This window comes from Coregonus clupeaformis, chromosome 34, assembly GCF_020615455.1.
Source record: "Coregonus clupeaformis isolate EN_2021a chromosome 34, ASM2061545v1, whole genome shotgun sequence".
NCBI lineage: Eukaryota > Metazoa > Chordata > Actinopteri > Salmoniformes > Salmonidae > Coregonus > Coregonus clupeaformis.
Window position 1 is genome coordinate 16,161,140 of NC_059225.1, and position 19,111 is coordinate 16,180,250.

Here is a 19,111-nt window from a genome sequence, read left to right on the forward strand (position 1 = left end):
AAGCTTTATTTCATCACCATATTATTACATACACCTTCACATTGTTCCCTCTTGCATGGCTTAACAACACACGCTAGACCCACTCATATTGAAAAAGCATTAAAACTTTGTTGTGAGTGAGGGAAAGAAAGCATTCTTAGCACCATGTCATCATAAAATTACAAATTCAACGCTTCCAAAAAGGCTTAATTAACTGAAGTGTCTCTCCTCCCCTGCTTTTCTTGTTTCCATGGCAGCAAATGAGACAAAAGAGCAAGCAGCAGGCGAAGATCGAAGCCACTCAAAAGCTGGAGCAGGTTAAAAATGAGCAGCAACAGCTCCAGCAACAACAACAACAACAGCTGTTTAGCAGTCAGTCAGGTGGAGATACAACCCCTAATAGTGGTAACCAGAGCCCCATGACTCCTCAGCCCAGCAATGGAGGAAAGTCTGGAAACTCGTCCCCACTGCAGCCAATAGCGTCTAAGGATGGCTTCGCTAGACCCCAACTCCCGGGCACACCCACCTCTGGGTCACAGGATGACGTGTTCCTCAGACCCCAGCTCCCACCTCCGTCCTCAAGGACACCCACCCAGGAGACCTCGTACCCCCAGCAGGGGCCATCCTCCCAGCCCCAGTCACCACATATGTTTTCCCCGGGTTCCTCCTCAGGCTCCCGGCCATCCTCGCCTTGGGATCCATACGCCAAAATGGTGGGCACCCCGAGACCGCCCCCTGGGGGTGGTGGATCCACCACGCCCCGACAGAACTCTCTGTCGGAGATGCAGGAAAGGGGAGGGAGGCCTTCCCCGGCCCACGAGTCGTTTGGCTTGCCCACGTCTGGTAATGCTGACCCCTATGCTAAGATGCCAGACACCCCCAGGCCCCCCGACCCCTTTGTTAAACCCATGGGACCCGCCAGGGTGGGCCCTTCAGGACTGGGTGAGCAGCAGCAACACCAGCAGGTCAGGCACATGATGAGTCCTCCCTCTGGAGGAGAGACTTTTGCCAGGATGGGCGGACACCGAGCCGAGGTCTACCAGCGCATGTCTCACAACCGCATGATCCTCTCGGACCCCTACTCCAGGCCTTTGCTCACTCCCATCCCCGGCAGCAACGAGTCGGGCTCCGTGCCGGTGTTCAAAGCCCCCATGCCTCCCCAGCAGTCCCAGCAAGAGCCCTACAGTGGCCCTATGCCTGGGGGACTTAAACGAGGGCCATCTGATGGCTTTCCCCAAGGACCACAGGCCGACCCTTACGCCCAGCAGCCTCTCACTCCCCGGCCACCCATGGGGGAAGGGTTCCCCAATGAGCCCAAGATGATGCGCCAACCCCAGGAGGGCCATTTCGCTCAACCCATGCCAATGATTAGACACCCTCACAGAAACCTGTATGCCCAAGCGCCATCTACCCCGAGGCCGGATTATTCACAGCAGATGTCTGACCCTTACGCCCAACCGCCAGGCACCCCCAGACCTCACTCTGATGGCTATGCCCAACCTCCTGGCACCCCAAGGCCACACTCGGATCCCTCATACCTGCAGACGCCACCTAGCATTCGTCTAGACCAGTTTCCCCAGCAGCACCCAGCCAATCACAGACAGTCTCCATCTCACTCCATGGATCCTTATGCTTCCATGCCAGGTACCCCCAGACCAGCCCCAGGGGATAGGTTTCCCAAATCCCCCAGTAGTCAAAGGAACATGGACCCCTATGCCCAACAACCCGGAACCCCAAGACCGCTCCTCACCGACCCTTACGCCCAAGCTCCAGGGACACCGCGGCCAGAAGCAGGCCCTGACGCCTTCAATCGACTATGCTCCAGACCGATACCCATGTCCCAGCTCCCAGCTGACCCCTTCTCCCACCAGTCTCCGGGCAGGGTGCAGGACGTGTTTGCCCATCCAAGCGCCCTGGGCTCTCAGACACCTAAGCACCCGGGAAAGTCGGATGAAGGTTTCTCTCTGCCGCAATCGAATCATCACGGTGGTCAAACGCAGATTCACGACCCCTTTGAACAGGGTCCAATGACACCTTTTGTCCAAACTTCGGAAAGGCAGGCCCATGATATCCCCCAGTCTATCAGCAACACTGTTGACGCTCAGAACAGCATGCTACCACACCTGGGAGACACTGAAGAGAAGCTCAGACAGGTATTTGCATTTGGTAGAGACGCAATGACACTCACATGGGTAACACATGATTTGCCATAAAACCTTCTTCTGTTTGCATAGTTATTGGCAGGTGATTAGTCATTCCGCATTCCAATATGGCAGTGCATGTTGGTGCAACGTGAAACATTTTTGCTTCTCTGTAAGGATCCCTAAAATTCGAATGAATGACTAAGTGCATGATGTAACTTGCTAAAGTGTACCGTGCTCTCCCCCCGCAGCGCCAGAGACTGCGCCAGCAGATCCTTAGGCTGCAGCAACAGAAGTCTGCCATCCGGCAAGAGAAAGGACTACTACAGGAAGCTGTTGCAGCCCCCAGCCCGGGGACACCCCACCACTGGTCACATGACGATCCCGCCCCACAGAGCGACATGTTCGGCAGACCACCACCACCTTACCCAGGACCCATGAGGGGCGGCCCCCACGTTCCCGGGGATCAGAGGTTCCCTGGTACCTTCCTAGAGGACCAGCGAGGACACTTCCCCAATGAGGGACAGTTTGCCAGACCCCACTTCCCCAGGGACATGGCCAACATGGGCAACATGGGCATGAGGCCACAAGGAATGAGGTTAGTTGAATTTGACAGCATAGATTTCACTCAGCTGTAGTTTGTTCAAACTTCTTTGTATGCACAGTCTTTACCCATATTCAGCTGTATATTTGTATAATTGGCTTGCAGAATTGATTGCGCCCCTTGAAACAATTCAATTAATACAAATATGTTAAACATGCTAGAAATGTGTAATGAAGTGTCATTATTGAAGTCCCACTTAGTGTAATCTTCCTTATTGAAGATGTGTGTAGGGCGCAATCAATGCTATTGTGTTCTGCCTGGGATGTAGTTATGGATGAGCATTTAACAATGTGTTTTCCATCTTTTCTACTCTCAGGTTTGGATTCCCCCCCGGCGCTCAAGGATCCCTTCAACCAGGCCAGGAGCAACACTTCCTCAGGCCCCTTCACCAGATGCCTGGCGGGCCCATGGTCGACAATGTGCCACCCCAGATGAGAATGTCCCACTCGGTGGAGTTTTCCAGGGGGGTCATGGAGGGCAACACCCAGATGGGGCTCTCCCCGCACTTCCCCCCACGGGGCCTTCCTGTCCAGCAGCACAACATCATGGGTCAGCCGTTCATCGAGCTCCGCCACAGGGCCCCTCAGAACAGGATGAGGATGCCCTTTGGGCATGGACCTCCCAATGTCATGGACCCCTCCAACCAGCCCCAGATAACACCCCAGGGCTTCATGGAAGGCCAGGAGATAGGCTTCGCCGGGAACCAGGGACCCAGAATGATGGACCCCATGATGGGCAGACCTTCCCAGGGATCGGTCGGTCACATGCAGATGTCGGCTAGTATGGAAAACCTGCACCATCAGCAGACTGAAGCTCTGATGACCACAGGGCAGCAACAGCATCCTCCACTGAATAGGTCACTCAGCCACCCGGTCACTGGTGAGTCACTCAATGCAGCGCCATCTAGTATGCTCTTGCCTGGGTCTAGCACCGGTCAAACGGAGGAGACTCAGATACCCAGTGGAGACGGAATCGAGGAGAACTTGGATGCTGAAGACTCCGCAGTGAAGGACCTTGAAGATGTAGAGGTCAAAGACCTGGTCGACCTGAACCTGAACCTGGACCCGGATGATGGCAAAGACCTTGAACTGGGACCCAATGACCTGCACCTCGACGACTTCCTCATGTCGGGGAAGTTTGACCTCATCGCCTACACGGACCCCGAGCTCAACCTGGAGGACAAGAAAGACATGTTCAGTGAAGAAGATCTGGACCTGGGCGACCCCATGGAGGACCACCAACAGGGAGAGACCTCGGACCTCCAGAAAGCCCTGTCGGAGAAGAGGAAAGGCAGCGGGGATGGCGCAGCCACCTCGTCCCGATCGGTGGGGAAATCAGACAAACGGGAGGCCAACGAATCGAAAGAGACCTTGGACATGTTTAAAACCGAGGATACAATCAAAACGGAGGTCAAAGATGAACACCAAAATCAGGACCAGTCTCTCTGCAGTGGCCCGGTGAATGACAACAGAACCATGACAAACCAAGAGGGCGCAGGGCTGTATGAGCAGCCTGGACAGACTGGCTCCGGCTCAACTCCGGTCCTCTCCAGCATTCTGATCAAAGAGAAACTGGAAGACACTGGGTTTGGCCCAAACGGCTCTCCTCACCAAGGGGACATGGCTGCCCAGGCCACCGGGCTACACCCAAACACTGGCATGCTGATGCTACCTAGGCAACACGCCCAAGACAACAACAGGCTCAATCCCAGCGTGGCTATGGGACATCGGGTGAGCCCCGCGTTGGTTCAGAGCAGGCTTTCAATGGGAAACCCAAACCTCATCTCAGGAGGCAACCACAGCTTCGGGGCCTCAGCCAACCAGCAGGTGGAGCTAAACCTAGCCATGGTTGGAGCCAGTCAGCAGCCCAATGCCCACGGCCTGAACCCCCAGGGCCAGCAGGGCATGTTCCCCCAACAGCAGGGCCCCTCGCTGGGGCAGGCCGGCCCACAGAACAGGCCTCTGCTGCTGGAAGAGCAGCCCCTCCTCCTACAGGACCTGCTGGACCAGGAGAGGCAGGAGCAGCAGCAGCAGAGGCAGATGCAGGCCATGATCCGACAGCGCTCCAGCGACTCCTTCTTCCCCAATATGGGTAAGGGCATTGAGCTTCAGATAGACATGTCAACTGTTTTGGTCACCCGTTTCATTTAGTCACACACATTACCAGGGTGTTGTCAGATTAGTTGTCTGAGGGTTTTGCAGTCATTTTGCATGGTCATCCTTTTTGGTATATATGAGGAATATCAAGCCATTTCAGTTGGAGCCTCATGCTTTATTCAAGATTTAGAGTGAAAATAAGTACTTGGCATTTGTTCAATTGTAATTTGAGGAACAGAATGTTGGACTTCATTTTTTTTGACAGACACTTTTGGGAGTCTTACTTCACCAGCATTCCATCCATAATTTAGACATGAGGGGGGGCTTCTTTTGAAATGGCTTAAAAGGAGGTCAAACGCTAGGATTAAGTGGACCTTTTTATTTTTTAGCAGACTTTGATGCCATCACAGACCCGATCATGAAGGCCAAGATGGTAGCCCTGAAGGGAATCAATAAAGTCATGGCTCAGAACAGCATGGGAATGCCCCCAATAGTCATTAACAGGTAAGACAAAAGCTTACCTTACCGCTAGCTCATTATCTGTGCTTGTTGGTAATATGTAAATTAATTTAAAGGCTTTTTGTAATACTCTCTTGGTCCGTCCAAAACACTATTGAGAAGCTTAGTATTGAATGGGAAATATTTAGAAGTCAATTTAATGTTCCCTAAAACAACGATCCTCTCATTGTCTTTGTGGCAGAATTCAGCAGACGCCGGGAGCACATGGACCAGATGCTGCCGCTGCTCTGCCTAAACATGTGCTTGGACAGGTAAGCATCGTGAATCAACCACTATCTGTCTGTCGGTTTCATCTATTCTGCTAAAAAACAAGGCCTCATTATCGTTTGTTAATTGTCTTCGCAGGACGGGAAGTTGGCTCCACAGATGGCGAGACCAAACCCCCCGAATTTTGGACCTGGATTCATCAGTGAGTGGACAACCCAATGTTTTTTTTATTTGCATTTGATCAAGACATCCTTATTCACTTTAACCAAATTATTAATCATAGACCATTCTTTAGGTTTCTTCAGTATTTCATATGTTGATATACAATCCAGGGTCTATTCGATTTCACCTATATGCCTTTGGCATTTATACATCCAAAGTAAAAATGGCGCCTAACCCACTCTTGTCTCTCAGACGACAGCCAGAGGAAGCAGTATGAGGAGTGGCTCCAGGAGACCCAGCAGCTGCTCCAGATGCAGCAGAAGTTTCTAGAAGACCAGATTGGGGCCCACAGGAAGTCCAAGAAGGCCCTGTCGGCCAAACAGCGGACAGCCAAAAAGGCGGGCCGGGAGTTCCCTGAGGAGGACGTCGAACAGCTGAAGCATGTGACCGAGCAGCAGAGTGTGGTGCAGAAGCAGTTGGAGCAGGTAGCTAACTAAATGTAGCAGGGGTTAATTACCGGCATTCCATGTTGAAGGTTTAGGAAATATTTCGATCTTGGATTTGGTTTATATGTTTTTTACATTACATGATTTGACATCTTTACATGGCATAATCTGTAATATGATTGGAAATTCTGAGTACCTAAATAATGTAACGAAAGATGAGAGGTTGTAGATGCTGTCATCTGTATGAAGTCGTCATTCACCTTGGAGAGGTGGATAAGAAAAGGGAATCGTATCTTAAGCCACCTGAATAAATTGATTCTCTCTGAATCTTTGAGGGTCTACTTTAGGATTTGCCTCGGCCCTTTTGGATTTAAGCACCGGTATCCCTTTGGATTCTACCTTTATAGATTTTCTCTTGAAGTTAAACTCTTGAAGGCGGCTCTTTATCAGCTCTTTGATTTGTATTCCCGTCCCCTCATAAATGGGATAACAACTCAATTCTGACAATCTTAAACTTGATCATGACCATGAACTTTTTGGTTAAATGTCCTCCTCCTTGGCAACACACACCGAGCACACAAAGCTTGATTGCTGCAATACATCTGCTACTTTTAAAGAACTGCTCGTTTTATTGAGAATCAAGGGAAACATTACGGCCGAAAACAAACCTTTTGACCTTTTCTTAGCAACAAAGGGGCGACTTCGCTAATTATTTCCAACTGCTGTGACCTTTTCACTGTGGCGAGGTGCGAGACTTCACTGATGCATGAACACCACAGGAGACAGCAGACGTGATTTATTCTGTGACATTAACACACATCGTCTACTCGTGTCAACATTTTCACAAGGCTTTTTTAATGAGGTTTTACTACGTTTAATAAGAGGTTTTACTAAGTAACTGCCAAAATAAAGGAAACACCAACATAAAGTGTCTTAATGGGGCGTTGGGCCACCACGAGCCGCCATAACAGCTTCAATGCGCCTTGGCATAGATTCTACAAGTGTCTGGAACTCTATTGGATGGATGCGACACCATTCTTCCACAAGAAATTCCATCAGTTGGTGTTTTGTTGATGGTGGTAGAAAACGCTGTCTCAGGCGCCGCTCCAGAATTGAGATCTGGTGACTGAGACACACACACACACACACACACACACACACAGAGACATACACACACTTTAAGCTCCTTTGAGACCCTCTTTCAAAGTCACTGAGTTCTCTTCTTCTAGCCATGGTAGCCAAAATAATGGGCAACTGGGCATTTCTATACATGACCCTAACTAAGCATGATGGGATGTTAACTGCTTAATTAACTCAGGAACCACACCTGTGTGGAAGCACCTGCTTTCAATATACTTTGTATCCCTCATTTACTCAAGTGTTCCTTTTTTTGGCAGTATATTCTAAGATATAATGATAATGTTATTTACTTAGTAATGGTTCAATCTGATTTCTTGTGAGTAGTGGATTCATTGAAACATTTACTGTATCAATAAGCATTATCTGGTTCCAGGTAGTTTCTGTGATTGCCAGATAAATACCAATTCTAATTGGACTGGATAGAAAAGTGGTGCCTAAAAATGTTTCTCAATGCCTTCCTGGACTGTGAAGAACTGCGTGGGATCCCTTCAATCTGCTCATGTTTCTCTGTTTTCTTTTTCCTCTGTGTTATTTCTCTCTGGTAGATTCGGAAACAGCAGAAAGACCATGCAGAGCTGATAGAGGAGTACCGTGTCAAGCAGCAGCAGCAGCAGCAACAACGGCCAAGTCTCCAGGCTCCTATGATGCCAGGGATGCCACCCATGCCAGGGATGCCTACTCAAGCTGCACCTATGATGCCCGGAGCGCCCTCTATGGGCCAGCCAATGATGGGGCCCATGATGCAAATGCAGCCCCACCCTGGCCAACCTAACCCTGCCCGCATTCCCAACATGCCAGGCTGGCACCCAGGGGGAGTCCAAGGACCGATGGGAGGCCCAGGTCCAAGAATTCCAGGTCAAATGCCCCCACAGATGCCCCTTGCCAGCCCTGCCCAGTTGCCCCAGCCCCAGTTACCACCCCAGGCCCAACTACCACCTCAGCCCCAGTTACCACCCCAGCCCCAACTACCACCTCAGCCCCAGCTTCAGCCACCACCCTCAATGGTGTCTGGAGCAAGAGCTACAGCAATGGGCAACGGAACAGGTGCCCAGGGAGCCAGCGGAGCTAACGATGGAAGTGGTGGAAACAGCCTCGCTGTGAAATTTGACGACAACAACCCATTCAGCGAGGGCTTCCAGGAGCGCGAGAGGCGGGACCGCCTGAGGGAGCAGCAGGAGAGACAGCGGATCCAGCTGATGCAGGAGGTGGAGAGGCACCGGGCCATGCAGCAGCGGCTGGAGATGGAGCAGCAAGGCCTGGGTCTGGGGCCTACTGGGCTCCCACCCGGCTCCGGAGCTACTAACTCCGGAGGGGATAGCCTGGCCCACATGCCATTCTACAGTACTGATCTTCCCCAAGACTTCATGCAACCCTCTAAGCATCAACAACAGCCACAACAGCAGCAGCAGGGGCAGCTAGGGCCCATGTACCCCCAGCAGAGCAACATGCAGCCAGGCTTCACCAGCGCTGGTGGGCCGCTCCCAGGTCAGGGCTTCATGCCGGATGGTGTGCACAGGCCCATGCCTGGGAACAGGGCATTTGGTAGTCCAGAGATGGGTCCCAAAATCCCCATGCTACAGGGGCTCAACTACCCCCCTGGACAGCCCCGTCCTGCCGGGTTCAGAGGCCCTGGGATGATGCCTCAGGTTGGGGGCGAGGGACAGGGACCCCCGTTTGGAATGGACTCATCCACCCCCCTACCTCCCAACTACCCCGGCTCAGGCCAGTCCTTGATCCAGCTCTACTCCAACATCATCCCAGAGGAGAAGGCTAAGAAGAAGAGGAACAGGAAGAAGAAGAGAGAGACTGTTGACGACGCAGACTCAGTCAAGACCCCATCCACTCCCCACTCGGACCTCTGCGCCCCACTGACTCCCTCCCGCGTGTCTGACACTTCATCCACCCGGAGCCTCAGCATTCCCGGAGAGCAGGATCTGTCTGATCTTTTCCTCCCTGTGGGGTCCTCAGGTTTGGCCCCCTCCTCAGAACTGGAGAGGCAGCTCTCGGGCAGCAGCTTAGCCCAGGGTGGCTGCTCCAGCATGGGCTCAGAGAATGACAGGGCCTCCCTGTTTGACGAAACCCTCCAAATCAAGCTGGAGAGGATAGAGACTGAGTGCAGAGGGGCGGCGGCCAACGACGGGTCTGCCTTGGGGCAGGGTCCCCGAGCCGGGGGGACAGTGAAGGAGGAGGAGGGAAGCGAGGAGGGGCTCTCTTCGCCCCTCCACGGTGCCAAAGGGGGCGACGCGGGGAACGAGCTGCTTAAGCACCTGCTGAAGAACAAGAGCACGCCCCCGCTAGGTGCCAACGCTAACCAGACCCCTCCCACACAGCAGATATCCTGCAACAGCCTTTGCTCAGAGCAGGAGGCCTCGGCAGACCTCAGAGCCACCACCAGGCCGGCCTCCACCACCAACAACATGGTGAGAAGGGAAAGACCACATTCACACAGACACTATAATCATCACACCCATAGGATACTACATCTTCTGAAATCAAGCTATTTGGGTATAAAATGCACAAGCAATTGCTTTTCAGTACTACATTCCTAAAGAAAGCCCTTTGTTGTGTGTATAATAGTAGCTCACCAACCTTGCTTGTATCATTGTAATTTCCCAGACTCCCCCGCACAGTCAGCTGATAGGAAGCACAGAGCTCCTAGAACCCTCGGTGCCGGCGCAGGGCAAGAGGAAGCAGCAACGCAACAAACGGACACCCAAAAACGGGGCGGAGAAACTGCCATCACGCTACAAGAGGAGGAAGAAGGAGGAAGAGGAGAGGCACATCAGTTATTCTATTACTGACACTCTGCCCCAGCTCAAACAGGTACAGGTCATAATGGTCGGCCACCAAACAGTGTTGATTGGCTTGTGTTTATTGAATGTGCAGTGGTGATTTTAGCATGTAAATCTTGGTGAGGGAAACTCCCCAAAACATTTTTTAGATGCATGCCAGCAAAGCTACTACACAACACTAAACAATACATTCATTGCACTTTAACGGTGGCAAACGGTACCCACAAACTGTTAGGGCCTACATAAAGCTGTCTCAACAGCAGAGCTTTCTTTTCAGCACCATGTAGTGAATCCTTACCACTGCTACACCTGGCTATCAGTGGAGCCTTGTCTGGCAGCAAAACAATTCATTCAGCCTCATTTACTGCCTTTTTTAAAAACATAGCTGATATGGCTGACTTGCTTAAATAAATGTGGTTTCTACTGACAATTGAGATGTACAAACTATGGCATAAGGGGACAACAAGTGGATAATCCTTAATTTTGATTAAGACATTAATGAGCGAGCTAGGACGGACGTAGTCAATATAACTATTTGTTCAGCACTTTTGAAATGTACAGCAACAGAATTCAGAACATGGGACATTCTTAGAGTATTCTCCCTGTACACCAAGTCAGAACCATAGGATAAATAAAGGGGGCATATAAGCAGACAATGAAAGCTCTTACAATATTCGATGATGACATTTCTCTAAAACAGGCTATATGTGCACCACCAGGTCAGAACAGTAGGCTAAGTTATGAGGGGGAAATAGGCCAAATTATTAGGGTGAGGCACATGGGCTACTAATAGCTTACTACACAACATACACTTAGTATTACATTCTTAGCTACAGTATATATATCTCCCTGGCATATTACATAATTTATGCAGCAGCATACAATACATTTTTGGACTCACCTTGTTGTTCTGTGCTCACTTGAACAGGAAGGTGGTGCGGCGGTCCTTGTGGGCAAACTTTGTCATCAAAGTCTGGCGTTCTCTGGATTTATGGTGCTTTCAAGACAATTGGGAACTTGGAAAAGAACAAGGTTGAATCATGACGTCAGTGATCTTCAGGTCGGAGCTCTAGAAAGAGGCCTGAGTTCCAGACTTGGAATTCCGAGTTGGATGACCGTTCAAAATGTTTTTTTCAGAGTTTCCAGTTGTCTTGAACTCACTGAAGTCTGAGATTTCCCAGTTCCGAGTTTCCAGTTGTTTTGAACGTGGCTGAAGTCTGAGATTTCCCAGTTCCGAGTTTCCAGTTGTTTTGAACGTGGCTGAAGTCTGAGATTTCCCAGTTCCGAGTTTCCAGTTGTTTTGAACGTGGCTGAAGTCATGCTGGATTGACAGTATGGCCAATGTATTCAACCTTTTCTGGCCCATGGTGTTGCATGTGAATGTTTATCCTTTTAAGCTTGGAAAAGAGACCCTTAAATGCATACTTAGACCACACACCTTCTCCACTGAATAGCAGGCTAGTGATTGCTTTGCAACGCTTGCAGTTAGCCACTGATTCCTTCCACACCACTCATTGTTGAATTTGCGATTTCCTACTTGTTGTGTAATGTTTATGTCCAATGAGCACTGATACGTTTTATCTATAATTTCTCTTCATATGACAAGGAATTGCCAGTAGATTGTCGACTTGATTCATGATGATGACTGCTTGTCTAGCTTGCTTGCTAAGATTTTGAAGGTATGATGTTGACATGATCAGTCCAATCAAAGCTACAGTAGATATAACGTGATTTGACGTCAGTTTATCTGTGGCCAATGGCCTTGAGCCTTCTTGGATGGGCACTTAAATTTTTTTGTATTTTACCCCCTTTTTCTCCCCAATTTTGTGGTATCCAATTGGTAGTTACAGTCTTGTCCCATCCCTGCAACTCCCGTACGGACACGGGAGAGGCGAAGGTCGAGAGTCATGCGCCCTCCGAAACACAACCCAACCGAGCCGCACTGCTTCTTGACACGGTGCCCGCTTAACACGGAAGCCAGCCGCACCAATGTGCCGGAGGAAACACTGTACACCTGGCGACCAAGTCAGCGTGCATTGCGCCCGGCCCGCCACAGGAGTCGCTAGTGTGCGATGGGACAAGAACATCCCTGCCGGCCAAACCCTCCCCTACCCTGGACGGCGCTGGGCCAATTGTGTGCCGCCCCATGGGTTTCCCGGTCGCGGCCGGCTGTGACAGAGCCTGGACTTGAACCAGGATCTCTAGTGGCACAGCTAGCACTAGAGCCTTAGACCACTGCGCCACTCGGGAGGCCCGGATGGGCACTTCTAATGTAAATCTATGGCAGCACCCAAGGGGCTTGAATTTTCTCGATTTCCCTGTAGATTTTGCGGTGACGTAGTGTCCCAATGCGTGAGAGAACACTGAGCCAATCACGGCGCAACTAGAGAACATTACCAACCCCTACACTCTGTATTTTCCGCTGGCTGCCCCACCACCACAGAAAGCACAGAGCTAGGCTGAAACACCTGCATTTTGGAGCAAAAATGAGACCATGTTTGTATGCGGCTTCATTAACTCAATGTTTATACATTGTTTGCAAACTGATATGTGACATGTATTAATGCCAAAATAACATGCTCAGCCCCACCTGCCCTGAATGAAGGGTCGCCACTGTGAATGTGTTGATTGGCCTGGTATTGTAGCCAGGCCTAAAACAATAGTTTTATTTAGTACAAATGTCCAGATTTTGATGATGTGTAAAACATTTGATTGATGGTGTTTAATGTTGCATGTGTGTGGTGCCGCTATGTGCAAATTAGCACTCAGGCTGCTGATTTTGTAGATGAATGTGGATCTGATATCTTCCTCTGCAGCTGCTTGGGTACAAATGTGGGTGTTATTTTTCTGTTTTCTGTTAACACACCTCATAAATTACTGTCATCTTGATATGTAATTACTTTAATTTAGGTTTAATTGAACGGCCCGTGGATTTTTAAAAGAAGCACTCGCAATTTGTGGAAGGCATAAACAGAATATTACATGGAAAATATATAATCATCTTTAGGTGATTAATAATAAAATAAGGAAATTGCATGTCATTCAGATGATGAGGAGATATACCATGGGTAGCAGTGAACTGTTCTGCTTTTTGTCTGGACCTCCCATGTCTCCGTACACTTTCGATAACAGTCTAGGTTAAAATGACTTCAGTTAATAACCGTCAATAGTTTTCATTCAATTTCTAGAGCAAATGTTGATCCTGTTTAGTGCTTACCTCGAAAGCCTTTGGTCTTACTAACCCTCTTTCTTTCCACTCTTCAACCCTTTCTCTTCCTCTCCTTCCACCCTTTCTCTTCCTCTCCTTCCACCCTTTCTCTTCCTCTCCTTCCACCCTTTCTCTTCCTCTCCTTCCACCCTTTCTCTTCCTCTCCTTCCACCCTTTCTCTTCCTCTCCTTCCACCCTTTCTCTTCCTCTCCTTCCACCCTTTCTCTTCCTCTCCTTCCACCCTTTCTCTTCCTCTCCTTCCACCCTTTCTCTTTCTCTACCTCTCCTTCCACCTCTTCTCTTCCTCTCCTTCCACCTCTTCTCTTCCTCTCCTTCCACCTCTTCTCTTCCTCTCCTTCCACCTCTTCTCTTCTCTTCCTCCACGTCCACCCCCTCAGGATCACTCTCTACTGCCCCTGATGGAGCCCCTAATGGGGGTCAACTTTGCCCACTTCCCACCCTTCGGCAGCGGGCAGCTCAACGGGGAGAACAGGCTGTCAGGCTCCTTCGGCAGCGGGCAGCTCAACGGGGAGAACAGGCTGTCAGGCTCCTTCGGCAGCGCCTTGCTCGACGGTGTATCAGACTACTACTCACAGCTCATTTACAAGGTGAAGAGAGCACACTGTTAGGTCAAAATGTGTGTATGGACGTCCGTCCGTTTTCCAGGTGAAGAGTACAACAAGGTATATCATAGGAAAGGAATAGATTTAATAGAAAAATAAAAAGGATACCCGCACACTGTTGAATGCTCCTGTATATTCAAACACATTTCCCTAGTTGGATCCAGTTAGGATGTTGTGTGCTTTGCCATTTTTGTAGCAGAACAACTTGAGCAACCCGCCCACCCCTCCAGCATCACTCCCACCCACTCCGCCTCCCGTGGCGAGGCAGAAGATGGTCAATGGGTTCGCCACGGCCGAGAACCTCGCCAGGAAAGCCGCCGTCTTGGGCGGCCATGATGGTAAAGTAACTCGTTAAAAATCACTTCGGAGAAGTAATGCTGTGGTAACATTGTAGCTATTATTAAAGGGATATTAAATATATATATATACAGTGGGGGGAAAAAAGTATTTAGTCAGCCACCAATTGTGCAAGTTCTCCCACTTAAAAAGATGAGAGAGGCCTGTAATTTTCATCATAGGTACACGTCAACTATGACAGACAAAATGAGAAAAAAAATCCAGAAAATCACATTGTAGGATTTTTAATGAATTTATTTGCAAATTATGGTGGAAACTAAGTATTTGCTCACCTACAAACAAGCAATATTTCTGGCTCTCACAGACCTGTAACTTCTTCTTTAAGAGGCTCCTCTGTCCTCCACTCGTTACCTGTATTAATGGCACCTGTTTGAACTTGTTATCAGTATAAAAGACACCTGTCCACAACCTCAAACAGTCACACTCCAAACTCCACTATGGCCAAGACCAAAGAGCTGTCAAAGGACACCAGAAACAAAATTGTAGACCTGCACCAGGCTGGGAAGACTGAATCTGCAATAGGTAAGCAGCTTGGTTTGAAGAAATCAACTGTGGGAGCAATTATTAGGAAATGGAAGACATACAAGACCACTGATAATCTCCCTCGATCTGGGGCTCCACGCAAGATCTCACCCCGTGGGGTCAAAATGATCACAAGAACGGTGAGCAAAAATCCCAGAACCACACGGGGGGACCTAGTGAATGACCTGCAGAGAGCTGGGACCAAAGTAACAAAGCCTACCATCAGTAACACACTACGCCGCCAGGGACTCAAATCCTGCAGTGCCAGACGTGTCCCCCTGCTTAAGCCAGTACATGTCCAGGCCCGTCTGAAGTTTGCTAGAGTGCATTTGGATGATCCAGAAGAGGATTGGGAGAATGTCATATGGTCAGATGAAACCAAAATAGAACTTTTTGGTAAAAACTCAACTCGTCGTGTTTGGAGGACAAAGAATGCTGAGTTGCATCCAAAGAACACCATACCTACTGTGAAGCATGGGGGTGGAAACATCATGCTTAGGGGCTGTTTTTTCTGCAAAGGGACCAGGACGACTGATCCGTGTAAAGGAAAGAATGAATGGGGCCATGTATCGTGAGATTTTGAGTGAAAACCTCCTTCCATCAGCAAGGGCATTGAAGATGAAACGTGGCTGGGTCTTTCAGCATGACAATGATCTCAAACACACCGCCCGGGCAACGAAGGAGTGGCTTCGTAAGAAGCATTTCAAGGTCCTAGAGTGGCCTAGCCAGTCTCCAGATCTCAACCCCATAGAAAATCTTTGGAGGGAGTTGAAAGTCCGTGTTGCCCAGCGACAGCCCCAAAACATCACTGCTCTAGAGGAGATCTGCATGGAGGAATGGGCCAAAATACCAGCAACAGTGTGTGAAAACCTTGTGAAGACTTACAGAAAACGTTTGACCTGTGTCATTGCCAACAAAGGGTATATAACAAAGTATTGAGAAACTTTTGTTATTGACCAAATACTTATTTTCCACCATAATTTGCAAATAAATTCATAACAAATCCTACAATGTGCTTTTCTGGATTTTTTTTCCTCATTTTGTCTGTCATAGTTGACGTGTACCTATGATGAAAATTATAGGCCTCTCATCTTTTTAAGTGGGAGAACTTGCACAATTGGTGGCTGACTAAATACTTGTTTTCCCCACTGTATATATATATATATCAAAGAATCTTTACTGGCATTGCAATGGCAAAATACACATTTCTATGATCTGAAAATAAAAAGGACAATACATTTTTGTTTTTCAATGGCTGAAATATGTTTGTTGTTGAATTAACATTAGTGATCAAAGGCCTGGGAGCCAAGAAGCTGCCTACAGCGTTCCGGACAGAGGAAGACCTCATGGCCCATGCCATCAACCAGGGGCCCAAGACAGTGGACGTCCCCGCCTCACTCCCCACACCACCCCATAACAACCAGGAGGAACTCAGGTGAGGACTTGCAAATTCACATTTCAATGGGATTTTAGAGGCAGGATAGTTCCTACCTGGCTTCTGAACGAGTAACTGTAGTAACTGTAATTTTGCTTCTGAGCGGAGAGTAGAGTATTAAAGACTGACTTCTGCACTGCCGAGCCAAGCTGTACTGCATTGTCCCACTGGTTGAACTAGTTTCCCTGATTCTGTGTATGTCCCAGGGGCCAGGACCACTGTGTAGACAGGGACACCCCCGACAACTTTGTCCCCTCCTCGTCCCCCGAGAGCGTAGTCGGCATGGACATCAGCCGCTACCCCGACCTGTCAAAGGTCAAGGAGGAGCTCCCATCCCCATGCTCCTCTCCCGTCATACCCATGCTGCCTAGCGCCAGCGGGAAAGGTAAGAATCACACACACACCCCTTTCACTCCTGACTGAAATAGAGGTACCAATAAATTGTATTTTAAAGTTATGTTGAGTTATAAGAAGGTTTGCTTGTTAGTAATACTAATCATTAGGGAGCCATTGTATTGGTGAATATCTTTTAAGAATCTTTCCTCAGGCCAGGGTTGTACAAGTGTTTTAACTGCTGCTTTGTGTTAGTTCCTCTGTAATATTAGATTGTCTGGTTGTTTCCTTTAGGAACTGAGATAAAGCAAGAGGTCAAGACTGAACCGTCGAGCTCCTTCTTCGGGTCCCTGTTTGGACAGCCTCCATCCTGCGCCAAAGCTGGCTTGGTATCCATAGCAATCACCTTGAATCCGGTCGCAGCGGAGGTGAGTGGCTAAACGCAACTGTGAACAACCCATTTTTACTATTATAGTTCTGTTTATTTCATGTTGTAAACATTTGCAGCTAGAGACTGAATTGCAGTGGACATAGTGAATACATACATAAATGAAAATACACTACTGGGTAAGCAAGCCAGACCATATACAACACATTCAAGAAAGCTATTTTCCATGATAGTCTCACGTATAGCATCGGCAGGGGTAGGCAACTAGATTCAGCCACGGGCTGATTTTTGCCGGAGCAAATAGACGGGGGGGCGGAAAAAAATTATAATAATTTGTACATTGCAAATTGACCACAACTAAGCCCAAAAAGAGATTGTATTTGAAAAGAACAATAATTTCATACCTTGATTACGTTGAGACAATAACATATTTATTTTATTTGTGGGAATACTTGGGAACCGATTTCCTAAATTAAACTCATTTTTAGCTGAATTCCTGGTGATTTTAGTAACAAAATAAATAATAATAATCCCCCCCAAAAATACAAAACTCACTTGCGGGCCGGTTTTGAGCAACCTGTTGCCGACCCCTGGCGCATGGGGCTGTTGTATTGACCACATTTACATCATTTAGCAGACGCTCTTATCCAGAGCGACTTACAAATTGGTGCATTCAACTTATGATAGCCAGTGGGACAACCACCTTTTTGGGGGGAGGGAGGGGTGGGGGAAGAAGGATTACTTTATACTATTCCAGGTATTCCTTAAAGAGGACCACCACTGGCTATGAACTTATTTGACCTCCCTGACCCTTCTGGACCTGCAGAACATCCATGGTGTGGTGGCTGCGGTGGCCGATCTACTGTGTGTGACCATCCCCGGCAGCTACGAGGTGAGCCGCGGCCCCGAGCGCAGCTCCCTGGCCTTACTGGCTGGACTCAAGGTGCCTCAGACCCAAGGCATGGACCCCCTTCACGTCGCCATGCTCCCCCAGCACCAGCAGCCCCCCGCCATGAGGTTCCTGAGACCCCCCGGACCACCCACTCATCCCAGAATTAGCCAGCAGTTTCAGCCCATCGGCCCGCCCACCAGCGCAGGTCAGTACACACCAGCAATCCAACTTTAATGTGCTGACGGTAACAACTGATAGTGATGGAAGAAATTAAGTTTCTGGCCCACAGAGCTGGTAAAATGGTGGTGGAACCATATCTTTCAGTGAAACTATTTCACAACAATCTCTCTTACGCCATTTAAATTAATATATTTATCAGTGTCATGTTATTAACAGACTAACAATCAAATGGCATGTTTTCCTAGCCTAGGAAACTAGGAAACTTGTTCCTAAGCTTTTCATTTGGGTTATTTCAAAACAGTAGTTTTCAGTTTGTACAAGCTATTTTAGTAAGTAGCTTTTAGCTCAGTAAATGGCAGGCAATTAAGCGCTGTGATGAAGTGATTTTCATCCCATTACCCTCGATCAAGGGAATTGGCTGTTTCGAACAGATTTTGGGCAAAAGCTGGGCACGGAAACACCAGTCTGTGTGAGTCAGAAAACCTCTGTTACTCTCAGTGGATAGTCCTATCTAGCCTCTTATTGATATATAATATATAATAATAATATGCCATTTAGTAGACGCTTTTATCCAAAGGGACTTACAGTCATGCGTGCATACATTTTTTGTGTATGGGTGGTCCCGGGGATCGAACCCACTACCTTGGCGTTACAAGCGCCGTGCTCTACCAGCTGAGCTACAGAGGACCATTAGTGATCATGTCACTAATGATTGGGAGGTTGAACCTGTTAGCTCTTTGGCTGCAGACTTTAAAAATATAACATATCAGACGTCGTCTAATTTGATTGTGAAGAAGCCCTTTGAAATAACCCCAATGCAGGATCTGTCTGTTTCCTTCTCGTTCAGCTGTCTTTCGCCCAGGTGTTTTTAGTGACGAATTGATGTAAAAAATAGCATGTTTTTTACATTATAAAATGTTCTGCAATGTTGATGGTCAGTCTGATTGAGTTGTTTGTGTTTTAGGTCCAGCTGCCAGGGGTGAGGGGCCTAAACCCCAGTGGTGCTGCCACTGCAAGGTGGTGGTTCTGGGAAACGGAGTGCGCAAGTCCACCAAAGACCTACCCTGCAGCAAACGGGTAAGCCCCA

At 48.7% G+C, this 19,111-nt stretch overlaps 1 protein-coding gene across 9 annotated transcripts in view; it reads left to right on the forward strand.

The window, feature by feature from the left end:
- LOC121549477 (histone-lysine N-methyltransferase 2C) overlaps positions 1–19,111 on the forward strand; it is a 206,558-nt gene that overhangs the window by 180,307 nt on the left and 7,140 nt on the right. For 8 of the 9 annotated variants that reach the window (XM_045210462.1, XM_045210465.1, XM_045210470.1 and 5 more), the window contains 16 exons: positions 237–2,132; positions 2,372–2,718; positions 3,041–4,815; positions 5,210–5,324; positions 5,521–5,590; positions 5,685–5,748; positions 5,961–6,193; positions 7,840–9,714; positions 9,911–10,117; positions 13,693–13,902; positions 14,114–14,255; positions 16,084–16,231; positions 16,438–16,616; positions 16,859–16,992; positions 17,779–18,049; positions 18,989–19,101. In XM_045210462.1, the coding sequence (XP_045066397.1) occupies positions 237–2,132; positions 2,372–2,718; positions 3,041–4,815; positions 5,210–5,324; positions 5,521–5,590; positions 5,685–5,748; positions 5,961–6,193; positions 7,840–9,714; positions 9,911–10,117; positions 13,693–13,902; positions 14,114–14,255; positions 16,084–16,231; positions 16,438–16,616; positions 16,859–16,992; positions 17,779–18,049; positions 18,989–19,101 (7,779 nt within the window). The remainder of the gene's footprint in view (positions 1–236; positions 2,133–2,371; positions 2,719–3,040; positions 4,816–5,209; positions 5,325–5,520; positions 5,591–5,684; positions 5,749–5,960; positions 6,194–7,839; positions 9,715–9,910; positions 10,118–13,692; positions 13,903–14,113; positions 14,256–16,083; positions 16,232–16,437; positions 16,617–16,858; positions 16,993–17,778; positions 18,050–18,988; positions 19,102–19,111) is intronic. The other variant, XM_045210464.1, reaches the window with a different exon arrangement.